The sequence below is a fragment of the Amphiura filiformis genome, chromosome 14, assembly GCF_039555335.1.
Source record: "Amphiura filiformis chromosome 14, Afil_fr2py, whole genome shotgun sequence".
Lineage (NCBI taxonomy): Eukaryota > Metazoa > Echinodermata > Ophiuroidea > Amphilepidida > Amphiuridae > Amphiura > Amphiura filiformis.
In genome coordinates, this window is record NC_092641.1 from 50,118,595 (window position 1) to 50,131,238 (window position 12,644).

The 12,644-nt window shown below is 36.5% G+C and overlaps 1 protein-coding gene across 16 annotated transcripts in view; it reads right to left on the reverse strand.

Annotated features, from left to right (window-relative positions):
- Nucleotides 1-12,644, reverse strand: part of LOC140170248 (uncharacterized) — a 244,712-nt gene that overhangs the window by 109,012 nt on the left and 123,056 nt on the right. The window contains exons 5-6 of one of the 16 annotated variants that reach the window (XM_072193601.1): nucleotides 10,379-10,814; nucleotides 7,537-7,645 (exon numbers count right to left, since the gene is read on the reverse strand). The exons of 13 other annotated variants lie outside the window; for them this stretch is intronic. In XM_072193601.1, the coding sequence (XP_072049702.1) occupies nucleotides 10,398-10,814 (417 nt within the window). In that variant the 3' untranslated portion in view covers nucleotides 7,537-7,645; nucleotides 10,379-10,397. Of the gene's footprint in view, nucleotides 1-2,946; nucleotides 3,400-5,012; nucleotides 7,646-10,378; nucleotides 10,815-12,644 lie in introns of those variants that run through there. 2 more of the 16 variants (XM_072193586.1, XM_072193584.1) reach the window with 2 other exon arrangements.

The window sequence follows — 12,644 nt, forward strand, 5'->3', positions numbered from 1 at the left end:
TTATGTATTTTAAACCTAATATACAATTACATCTTTATCTATGGTTTTTAACTCCACATGTTTATCCTGCTATCTACAGCCCATTCAAACATATCAACTTTATACATTATATATATACAAATTAGGGTAGGATGAACATTACATCTGACCATTTTAAGATCTATCACATAAGAAGTTGAGACACAAGCCAAGCAGCCAGGAAACCGGGTAACATATACACTAAAAGATTTCTATTGTTGCCAAACCAGAGGTACGCTGCTGTCCAGCTTATTTATGGCTACTTAAAAGTATCAATGTACTGTACATTTGATTCAGATGTACTCTAGAGTAGGTACCACACAGGTACCATGAAGTAGCTGGGCAACAGAGTACCTCTGGGGTGGCAGCAAAAGGAATCTGACAAAGGCGGGGTACATTGTCACTATTCCTACCAACTCCAAATTACATATAAGATCTGTTTTTACATAACATCACCCTGCTACAATAATTGCCTAAGTCATTTTTTATAAATTTGAGAACAAAATGGTTCAAGCATGCATTTATACATATTAATTATTCACCAATCTTTGTGAAAGAACACATGATAAAGAGACAAATTAAAGGAATAATCAGAAATGAATAGGGTGATTACGTAACTGATGTATGCTTGAACCATATTGCTTGAACCCAAATTACAAAAAATGACTTGGGCAATTATCGGAGCAGGGTGATGATATACAGTGCTAGGAACAAGCTGATAATGAACTTCTTTTTGACAATAATTGACTTAACCCTAACAGGACCAAGTACTACAAAATACTACTTGATATATGCGCTGTTAATGCGTGCATCCCACGTGGTGTGATGACGCAATCGTCCTAAGTGATATATAGGCACGGTTTCGCTGGCCAGCGAAGCCCAAGACCTGTGGCAAGGTGTCGCCGACCCAGTGCTTGGCATGCGAGGGGTCTCGGGTTCGAATCCCACCCAGAGCAAACAACTTCTTTCTTTCTTTTCTCTCTTTATTCCTTCCTTCTTTCCCTTCCAGTCGCGAAAAAGCCCTGAGGGGATTAAGGTTAGGGCTGTCTATATATATATCTTTCTTTATAATACTCTGGAGAACACAGATCTGGATTAAAATTCAAAATGGCCGCTGCTTCACTTGGCGGTTTCTTAACGAAAGCTTTTATACTTTGGTTTCCTACTGTAACTACTGTGCCGAGACCCAACGATTCCAAGAAAGTTGCAGCTTCCAAAAAGCATTCCGCACCAAACTTTTCATCATTTTGAAGGAATCTATTGTTCGTCTTAACAACCTGTGCAGTAGTGACCGTGCCAGCAGTTTGAAGAATTGCAGCTTGGATATTTCTTGGAGTTATTTCTGAATGGGGAGTCAGTCTCCATGGTTGGTCAGATGGTTCACATTTCTGTAAGATGATAGATAGCAAACAAGAACTGTACATCAGTAGACTATTCTGTTTGAAATACACACTCCCCCTGTGTAAGATTTAGCTCAAGTCTTCTACAGAGGTAGTATGAAAGCTTACAGGTTAAAAAAAATTGTAGATTGGTTTAATTTTGAAATGGAATTCCTTCCTATGATGTTCTTCCTGTCATCAGGAAGATGGAAAGTTCATATCAGGCAGCGGATGACATGATCGAGCCGGTAACTCGTAAAACCGCCAGGCCGTATGGCATTTTCCATATACTCGGTTAGTTTTGTGGGGTTCATTATCGAACCCCAACGGTTTTAGCTTGTATTTATATCATTTATCAACATAGACCTATTTGTTTGTGATATTTCAAGCGTTTTAAAATTTCAAAATAATCCCATTCAATTACACGGTTGACGATGAAAATTTACTGAATTTAGGGAATGCACGTCATACACCACCTGGTTCATATGACATGGCGAATCAGCAGGTCACTACAGCACAGCAGAGATGGGTTAACAGTATCAGGTGTCAAATAGATTGGGTTGGTGTCAGGAAATTAATAATTCCCTTCCCATAATTATTTTAATTCAACCATTTATCAATATAACAAGTTATTGTACTAATAGTAATAAATAGAACTATAAACAATGGGCTATTCTACATTCTGCACATACCCTAATCTTTCACAGACAGGGTGTATGTTTCAAATGGAGTCACCCATTCAGGTAATGACCCCATTTTAAATTCACTCTCCCTGTGTGGAAGATTAAAGTCATGTCTTCCATAGAGTGTTTATGGAATTTACATGGGATAGACTATTTCAAAATCCAATTCCTATTGTTCACATCACATACTTCTGCTATCTTCACATAACTTCTAAATTCAATGGCTACATCAAACATCAAACATGAATGATCTAAACAAATCTTCTAACAGATGAAAGACAAAACTCGTTTCTCCGCACAATCCATAACAACTTTGTTCTAGTACAAAATACATCATATCTAAACATCTGTGGAATATGCTCACAGCAAACTATGAATTGGGCTATTCCTGTGGAAATCCATACCCCTCCCTTGTGGAAATCATGACATTAATCTTCCATACAGGGGGTGTAGATTTCAAATGGAGTCACCCATTAATCCCATTTTAAATTCACACTCCTGTGTAGGAAATTAAGGTCATGTCTTCAATAGGGGGTGTATGGATTTCAACGGCAATAGCCCATCAAGCTATATCGCATCGCACTTCCCAATCCAAAATTTACCTGTTGCAATACAACTTTTTAAGGAGGGTGCAAAATTTCAAACAAGAAGTATTCTTGCACCTCATACTCTTATTTTCAACTGAGATTGCACCTCGACTTCAAATGTATAAGTTATTTTGACATATAAGTCATAGTATTTGTACAACAAGTGATATGTACCAATTTGATTTGTTTTTTCAATGAACATATCACATTTGTCACTTGGATACACCGAGGTTTAGTTGTACAACAAACATTTAGATGAATATTTGACATGGCAGTGATGTTGCATCACCCACATCACATCAACAGTTGTTTAGGTACAACCTTAGCTTCAGCGAGCTGGTGACGTATTGCCAACGATACAGTTCTTGACAATGGATGGTTGTATCTTTTCTCATAATATTCTGGAGAACACAGATCTGGATTCAAATTCAAAATGGCCGCCACTACTTCACTCGGTGGTTTCTTAATAAAAACTTTCAACCCGCCGTGTTTTCCTGCTGTGAATAGCGTGCCTAAACCCAATGCATCCAAGGCATTTGCAGCATCTAAAAAGTGGTCCACGCCGAATCGAAACTCTGGATTTTTACGAAGGAATCTATTGTTTGTGATAACAACAGCAAAGGTTGTGACAGCTCCTGGCGCCTGTAGTATTGCAGCTTGGATGTTTCTCAGGGTTGGTTCGGAACGAGGATGCAATTTCCACTGCTGGTGATCGTATGATGGATCGATATCCTGTTGGGTCATAATAAAGAAGAATATATCAATGGATTGCAGCAATAAATTGTACCAGACGAAAGTACAATGCTCCACAGAAAGACATGCCAGAAGAAATTAAGTAAATCAATGTACCACAGAAAGACATCATGCCAGAAGAGATTAAGTTAATCAATGCACCAGAGAAAGACATCATGCCAGAAGAAGTAAATCAATGCACCACAAGATGATGCCCTGCCAGAAGAAATTGAGTAAATCAATGCACTGACACAGAATGACATTCCAGAAAAAATTAAGTCAATCAATGCACTAGAGAATAACATCAAGCCAGAAGAAATTATGTAAATCAATGCACCACAGAAAGACATCATGCCAGAAGAAAGTGGACAAAGAAGACATTTACAGAAGACACTAAAAAAAATTAACATTTTCATCTGCTTACAAGGCAGTTTTATGAATTATTTCTTGTGAATTTACCAAATAACTAAAACAAGTAAAAGACACTATAAATGTAGGTATTTATATGGCACATTAAGGGAAGTTATCAAAGCTCTTTTTATATTCATTTCACTGCTACTAGAATCACATGGCTGCCTGTATAGCACACTGACTACCCCCTAACAGCTCCCCATTTTACAATTAGGTGGAGTGGGGCCCAGGAGTGGGGCAAGTGAGTACCTTACCCAAGGACACAAAACACTGGCTCTAACAAGGCACCAACGTACAACCTTAACATGATTCAAATGACCAAACTATTTAGCCACCATATCCCAAGAAATAAATGAAAAGCTCATTGGAAGAAACATGAAGAATATGGACTACTGACAACATTGAAATGGCAAGAGGGAAAGAATCTGTGTTTACAACAAGTAACAAAATTCAACCGCTAATCTCAAGATAGTGTGCAGAGAAAAGTGGCTAACAGTTCCATTTCCTGAAAATTGACCTATTGGCCAATGACTGAGTCTGTGGTGTGAGTCCAGGGGATAGGCTAAAGGGTTAAAAGGACATTGTTCATCATCAAAAAATTTAACATTAATTTAAATTTCTTTTAAATCCATGTTTTTATGGCCCATTTTTGGACACCCAGACATTTCTGGAAGACTTGCATCCATGCGTGTCAAGAATGTAGTCTCAAAACCAACATCTTTCAGCTGATTGCTGTAACTACAATCATGCCCAAATTTCAATTTCAAATGAAAATGACAATAAATAAAGAAACAAACAAATTTCTTGAACAGATTTCTACCATCTTGACATAACTTTATTACTGAACTATCAAAACATGAATTATCTACAAAAACTATTTCTAACAAAGCACAAAATACTTTTTTCTAACAATCAAAAAATTGATACAGCTTTTTGGACTAATTTCTTTATACATCCTACCACTCTATTCCAGGACATAACTGAACTAAAGTCTGCACAAAAAGTAACTCAGTTTTGACAATACAGCAGTGTTTTGAAAGAAAAATATCCCAATTTAAAAGTTGCAGTTATTTGTATTGATTTGAAGTAAGCTCGAAGCTAATGGCGGGCTTTATGTGTATACAGTGCTGGCATTATAACAATTGATCGCTGTAAACTGCAACTTTTAAATTCGGGTATTTTTCTGTAAAAGCACTACTGCGTTGTTAATATTGAACGACATTTGACGAATTGGGTATCAAAATGCGTGTAAATAAATCATCCTTCTCTCTATGTTGAAATATTGTGAAAACAATTATTAGTTCTGAATCTATAGGCGTATTTATAACAGCTGAGTTACTTTTTGTGCAGACTTTACTTTATATTTCCAGCAGGTCAACTGTATAGCAGTAGATTGTACAATGTAACAGTGCTTTTATTTTCTCCTTTTCACTGATAATTTAAGAACCGATATAAAATATAACCAGGGTCCAACGATTTTCGCAGCGCAAAATCGCACGAAGTGTCCTGAAATTTTCCTTTCTCCGCGCAATTCAAGCTTTCCCGCACAATTCACTATGAAATGTGAACAAAAATGTTCTTTTGTTTGTCTGTAATGAAATATCAGCCTTGTTTGAAGCGTCACAGTAAATGTAACAATAAATTAGATTAGATTTGCTAATTTGTCTTGTACCAGTGTTGTTTACTTCCGCGCGTATTGGGGGCGCTCCTCTAATTCTATGGGATGTACATATAAAGTAGGGGTGAAAATAGTGAATAGGAAAAATGATTTGAAAGTGTTTTTTCTGTACTTTGAAAGCATGTAAAAGTATGAAATGGTCAAATGGTGGGAAACTCCAGATAGAGGGCGCTTTTCAAAATGGCCATCAAAAATGCTTAAAATGGTCAAAAACTGCCACAAATAAATATCATAATGCTAAAAATATTTATACCCTTCATTACATGGTATAATTTCATATTTTGACATGTTATTTTTTTTCTTCCTGTGTTTTATATGTATGTTTTATGTATAAAAGTTGGGAGCAGTCGGCTTTTCCTCCCAGCTACTTACACTTTAAGTACATAAAATTTGATTTATAAGGTTAACTTTGATGACTGTTAAATGTCAAAATATCTGGGTTTTTTGCCATAAAATTGGTATATCACTAATTTCCAAAAATCAAAATTATTTGGTATCATCAGGAACATTCCTTGTATTCAGAATGCAATTTGATGTTTGATGCTCTCATGTCCCACAAAAACACTATGCAAACATTGCTATCCAATCCTGTAACTAACTTGCATGAGATTCTCTTAGAGTTTGTTTATCCTACACCCAAAGTAAATAGAGGAGCATCTGAATTGAAAAATGGCATCTTACAAAGTGAAACAAAATTTTAACCTCAAATACTCACTTTGTATGAACGTTTGGACAGTATTTATTGTGGGACATTAGAGCACATCAGACATATCGAATTGCATTCTGAATACGAAGAATGTTCCTTCTGATTTCAAATAATTTAGATTTTTTGAAATTTGCAATGTAATACACATTTTTAACCGTACTCGTAGTAAACTTGGTGATTTATATTTGAAGTGTATGTAGGTGGGATGAAAAGCCGACGATCAATTGAAAATTTTGACCTTTCGCATTGAAGATATGGATTTTTTTCCCCAAAACACCAAATTAAAAAACGTCTTTCTGGGGAAAAAATCCATATCTTCAATATGAAAGGTCAAAATTTTCAATTGATCATCAGCTTTTCCTCCCAGCTACATACACTTTAAGAATATATCATTAAATTTATACAATTTACTTCGAGGACTGTTATATCTCAAAAATGTGAAAAATGCCATATTTTATTAATTTGTCATACAATTTGTATAATATCGTAAATTTCATAAAATGAAAATTATTTGATATCAGAAAGACATGCTTCGTTTTCAGAATGCAATTCGATACGTCTGAGGTGCTCTCATGTTCTGTCGAAACGCTCAAAACGCTCATTCAAGATCCCTTAATCACATCACATTATTTCACTCAAACATTATTTTTCTGCAGCCACTATGAAACTATGGAACTATTGGCCTATTCCAGCCAAAATCCATACAATCCCCAAGGTCATGTCTTCCATAGGAGTGTACATATTGAAGCTGAAAGAGCCCAACTTTACCAGAACTAATGATATATATACAATTATTTTAACAGCAATAACTAAAACAAAGATTTGATTATAATGTTTGGTTAAAAAGTAGATAAACTAATTCGCACACAAATTATCTACAAATATGCATTCAACTAAATGTCAATCCAACTGATCACATTCATGAACATGACTACTCCAACATATTATCCCGCATATTATACTTTGATCTCAGATCCTGAACTTCATAATTCATGTCTGTCCTGCTTTATTTTTCACATCAACAGTTGTTTAGGTACAAGCTTAGCTTCAGCAAGCTGGTGGCGTACTGCCAAAGACACCGTCCTTGACAACGGCTGGCTATATCTCTTCTCATAATAATCAGGAGAGCACAGATCCAAGTTCAAACTCAAAATGGCCGCCACTTCACTCGGTGGTTTCTTAATGAAAACTTTCAATCCGCCAGCTTTTCCGGCCGCAACTTGCGTGCCCAAACCCATCGCTACCAAATCATTAGCAGCGTCTGCGAAGTGTTTCACATTAAATTTAAATTCGTTATTTTTTTTCATTAGGAATCTATAGTTGGATATGATAACGGCAAACGTTGTGAGCGCTCCTGGTGACTGCAGGATTGCAGCCTGGATGTTCCTATGGTTTGGTTCCGAACGAGGTGTTAATCTCCAAGGCTGATGTGGCTCGTACTTTGGTTGCGCCTGTAGGATCATAGCAAACAAAAGTTGTGTATCAATTACTGTAAAAGTAGAAATTTTTGTGAGGTTTTTATTTTCGCGAATTTCGCGAGTGGACATAAAATCGCGAAAATAAAAACTCGCGAAAATAACCTTTTGCATTAGGTTTATATTGTATCAATATCAAAACCGCGAAATTTAATACTCGCGCAATTGACAAAATCTTCAAAATCGCGAAAATATCTTCTCGCGAAAATATTGACTTTTACAGTAAGGTTGCACAACTTTATCAGTATTTAGAAGTCAGCTAGTCGGCATGAAATAGTCATGACTATGGCGGTTATTTCAAGGTCAACATGTAATAGGTCAATGTAATCAGATGTCCCAAATCCTTGAAAATTTAGTGAACACATAAAAGGCGGATGGTGCAAGCTACATAAAAAAACACCCAAAGCACCATTAAATTTTACTCACAAAACAATTAGCATAGTGGCCTAACAGTTGATTGAGTTCAACATACGACCGCAAGAATGTGGGTTCGAATCCCGGCAGGGCCAACATGTTGTGTTAATGGCCAAGACACTTTACCTCACTTGTCCTAATCCACCCAGGTGTACAGGGGGAGCTGTAAAGGGGCACTCATAGAGGCATCGTTGTTGACAGCAAAATTGTAGTTTGAAATCTGTTGAAGTACGGATCCAAGGCACTAGCAAAATGCCTACATTATTTTACTTATTTATTTCATAGTAAAGACACATACACCAAGTCATTAAAACTGTCACAAAAGTCATGCAACAATCAGTAACAATGGTAACCCTGATATCAATGCATTGGAATAAGACATCATAACATAACAAATTAAGATTGAGAAGAAATTTGAACCTTTTGATCAGTATTAGTGGGGCAATTTCACATCTGTAAATAAACACTCGAAAACTATCCAAAGACAGAATCGTATTTGAAGAAATGCTAAGAATGGAATAGACGACAGCATATTATAGAAAATAGCTACACTAGAAAAGACAACTGGCTTATAAAGATCAAAATTGGAAGTCGCCAAGAAAATCTGTGCATATATATATATATATATATATATCTCCTCTCAGATTATACAATCAAGTTACACGCCCTATATGGAAGACATGGCCGTAATCTTCCACACAGGGAGTGTAAATTTCAAATGTGATTACCTAAATGGGTGCCACCATTTGAAATCTACACACCCGTGTGTAAGATATATATGTCTTCCATAGAGGGTATATTGATTTCAACCATATTTGCCCAATACATCAGAGCAACACATCATGACTCATTCGTCATAAAAACAGCCAAAACACTTTTTAGGTGTGTACAGTCACATAATCATACAGCATTAGAAATATCATTCTGTTTACATGTATTGTGTTGTCGATATTTTGTCTTTTAATACATGCTTATGGTGTGTATAAAATTGATGTTTATGTATGCTTGGATCACCCTTCATAGTTAGGGAACAGCTTTGAGACAAACCTTTTTTTTTTTTTGGCCTTATAGGACATCAAACTTTTGAGCTGTTCCTAAGGCCAAAAAAAAAAAAAAAGGTTTGTCTCAAAGCTCACGAGAAATTTAAAAACAAATGCGAAATGCGATTTTTTTTTTTTTTTTTTTTTTATTCCCGACTTTTTTACATGGTATTTTTTCTTTTTTTTTGAAATAAATAAAAAATTCGCATTTGTTGTCTGTCAAATCGTGGGATTTTACAAACGCGCGCGCAAGCTTTGAGACGAACCTTTTTTTTTTTTTGCCTAAACGAAAGCACTTTATAAACAAAAGTAAACAATGGTGCTTTTGTTAGGAGGCTGTACCTGCTCTCTCCTCCCTCCCAGTAACTAGTGTGAAATATTGACAATTTCAACATCTAAATATCAACTCTGACAGATATTTTAATTAGTTTTTGACTAGTAATTGGACCTTTTGACACTCCTATCAAAAGGACTTTCATTTATAGGACATCATCAAACTTTTTGTTTGTTCCCTTGTAATACGAATATGATGGGCATATAGTTGTAAGTTCATCAAGATGAGAAAAATCAAAACTGTAGTTTAATGTGTATTGGGCTATTCCAGAAAATAGGTGCACACCCCCTATAGAGGAGTAAATTTTCAATCAAAGAAATGTCCGGATTTCCAAGTCTGCTATCTGAAAACGACTGGAATTCCAGTTGCCAATGTTACTGGAAAAAGCTTGCTTGGAAATCCAATCAAATGAAGGAAAAATCACGGAAATGTTGAAAATGAGCTGTCAAATTGAGGATTTCTGATTTTGAACTATTTTTCTGCCGGATTTTTTTGCCTTTGGGCACTTTAAAAGTCACGACTGGACAAAAAGTCCGGATATCTGAACTCCTCTATATAGGGGGTGTGCATCTATGGATATGTGGTGTGATCAAGCAAAATCAGTCTGAAATCGGCATATTCAATTTTCATTTTGCAACTTTGATGTATAAAACATAATTTTCAAAGCTACATTTTGCAGAAAACCCCATTGAAATTGGACAAATTATTCCAAAGATATGAGCAGTTGAAGGGTTTCCAAAACAATAGGAAACTGAAGAAATTATTTCCTTTCTCAAAATCAATATTTACCACTTCCGACTGAATTTCCTTGATCACATTACATGTATTTTCATCAATATTGGTGCTATGTACATGTTTGTGGACTGATTGACTGACTAAATAAACAACATCATCATTTCAAGTTTAAAATCATCTCCTCACCCTAATAATCTCCCAAAATTTATTTCTGTTTGTGCAAAGCAGCCAAATCCACTGGAATAATCCCTTCAGCAGCCAGACAATTCACTATTGAACTTGGCACAATCTTCGATATCGACAAATTATACTTCATCGTATAGAAATCAATGGGACACAGATCTGTATTCGCCATCAACACCGACTCTGCTTGCTCCGGTGGCGCTTTGATAAACACCCGACTGCTGGATTTGCTTGACCATATTTTCCCCAAATTTCGTGCCTGTAGCTCAGAGGCTGCATTCTGAAACTGTTTGGCGGTGAGTAGCTTCAGAAATCTCCAGTAACATGTGATAAGTTTGTGTGTGACAACGCGACCTTTGACCTGCAAAATGGCGGCCATGATATTTAGTTTGGAAGGGTTTGCGTTTTGGCTCAACTTGTTGCGACTGCCACACCTTGCCTGCAGATGAAGAAAGACAAAATGGGGAGTGAAGAAAATGAATAGGAGACTTTGGCATTGGAAGAAATTAATATGAGATGGCAATGAGGACGTGGTAGCCTTAACTCTATAGGTACAACCTCTAAGAACTGTTTTGATTGGTTACAACTTGAAAAAAAAAAAAAAGCGCAGTGATTTATAGTGCGCTACGCACAGGCACAACGCCTACAGACGTTGATCCACAAGCCTCAGCACACTTTACAGGTTGTCGCTGACCACTATGGCCCCACATCATTCCATAAACCATTAAACAACCATTCAGGGACTTTGCTGCTTCAAAAGCGCACACCCTAGACATTCCACAAATAACCATCGCAACCAGGATCAGCTCCCCGAGTTTCGTACGGGTTACAACGAGACAAATTTAGCAGTGAGTTCCTTGTCCAGGGGAATTTCAAGCTAACTCAATTTTCACGAGAGCGTACTAGGTATATCATGTATTGAGACAATCACAAATCTGGTAAGAATGCCCAGTGATGAGGCTGAAAGGAATTAAGCTGTGACCTGCTAGCACGAAATGAGCGTAAAGTTGCAAGTTGGTAGTTTGGTGAAATCCTGGCTGATGAGCTGATGTTCTTTGTTTCCTGCGCACCTGTACAAACCAGTAGTATGCCCCATACCAGTAGGAAGGACATACAGAGGTACTATTGGCTTGAACAGGTGCATGTGAAACAAAGAACACCAACACAGCAGCCACAACGTCTCAGAACTACCTACTTGCGACTTTACGCTCAATACCTGGTATCAGGTCACAAATGTGCTAAGAGATCTAGATATAAACCTTTATTTTGATTGGGAGGGTAATTAACCTGATCAGGGGCTTGATAGGAAAGTGCCCAGTAGTGCCCATGAGGTTATACAACAGAGTACATTTTGAAACACACAAAATCAAGACAATGGTATTTTTCTTGAAGTCACTCTACATTTATTTGTCATTTTTAACAATCAACATACAAACTTCATAAATAATTACAATAAAACTAGCATAAGTAAAGGAAGACCTTATTTTAGCGCTTACTTCATTTCTAATTTGAAAATACTGATTATATGTCAGTCAAAGAACACAATGAGCAAATTTGGGATACAATCAGGGATCACCCAACCATGATCGAAGCACTGAGCACCTGACAATGCACCTATGCAACACCTATTAGGCCAAAAAAATTGTTGTGTTGCCCTCAACCGTCCGACCCTAAATCCTGAAAAATCAGGGTCACAATTTTTTTTTTTTTGAATGATGATTTTTACGAACAGGTATCCAGAAGTCAAAATTGACCAATATCCCCTAATTGAAGAAGCATTACTAGTATTTAATATTTGAGGGGATTTTTAAAAACTGAAGGTTTAAAAAGAAAAAAGAAATCCGACCATCCACCCAAATTTCCCATTTTCCCACTTGAGGGCAACACAACAATATTTTTTTGGGCCTTACTATAATCAGTCTGGTCTGACTGCCTGCCCAGCAAACACAGCTGAATTTGGCAGACTAAGCCCTAAATTGTTCATGGCGACTTTACAGATTGGAGGAAATGTTACTTTTACACGAATGAGGTACATCTAATTTGACAATTGTTCACCAGGCATGACAATTGTTCACCAGTCGAAAAAATGTCACCTGGAGGAAGATATTTTTAATAATAAAACAATTTCTAACGGTTTTTTGAAAATTTGATTTAAATATGCAAATTATCTTTATCTTTATTAAAATTGATGAAAAAAACACCACTGATTGTATATCCATTGATATTGTACGTGTTACTTACTTCTTTACTCTAAACCAAGAAATAACGG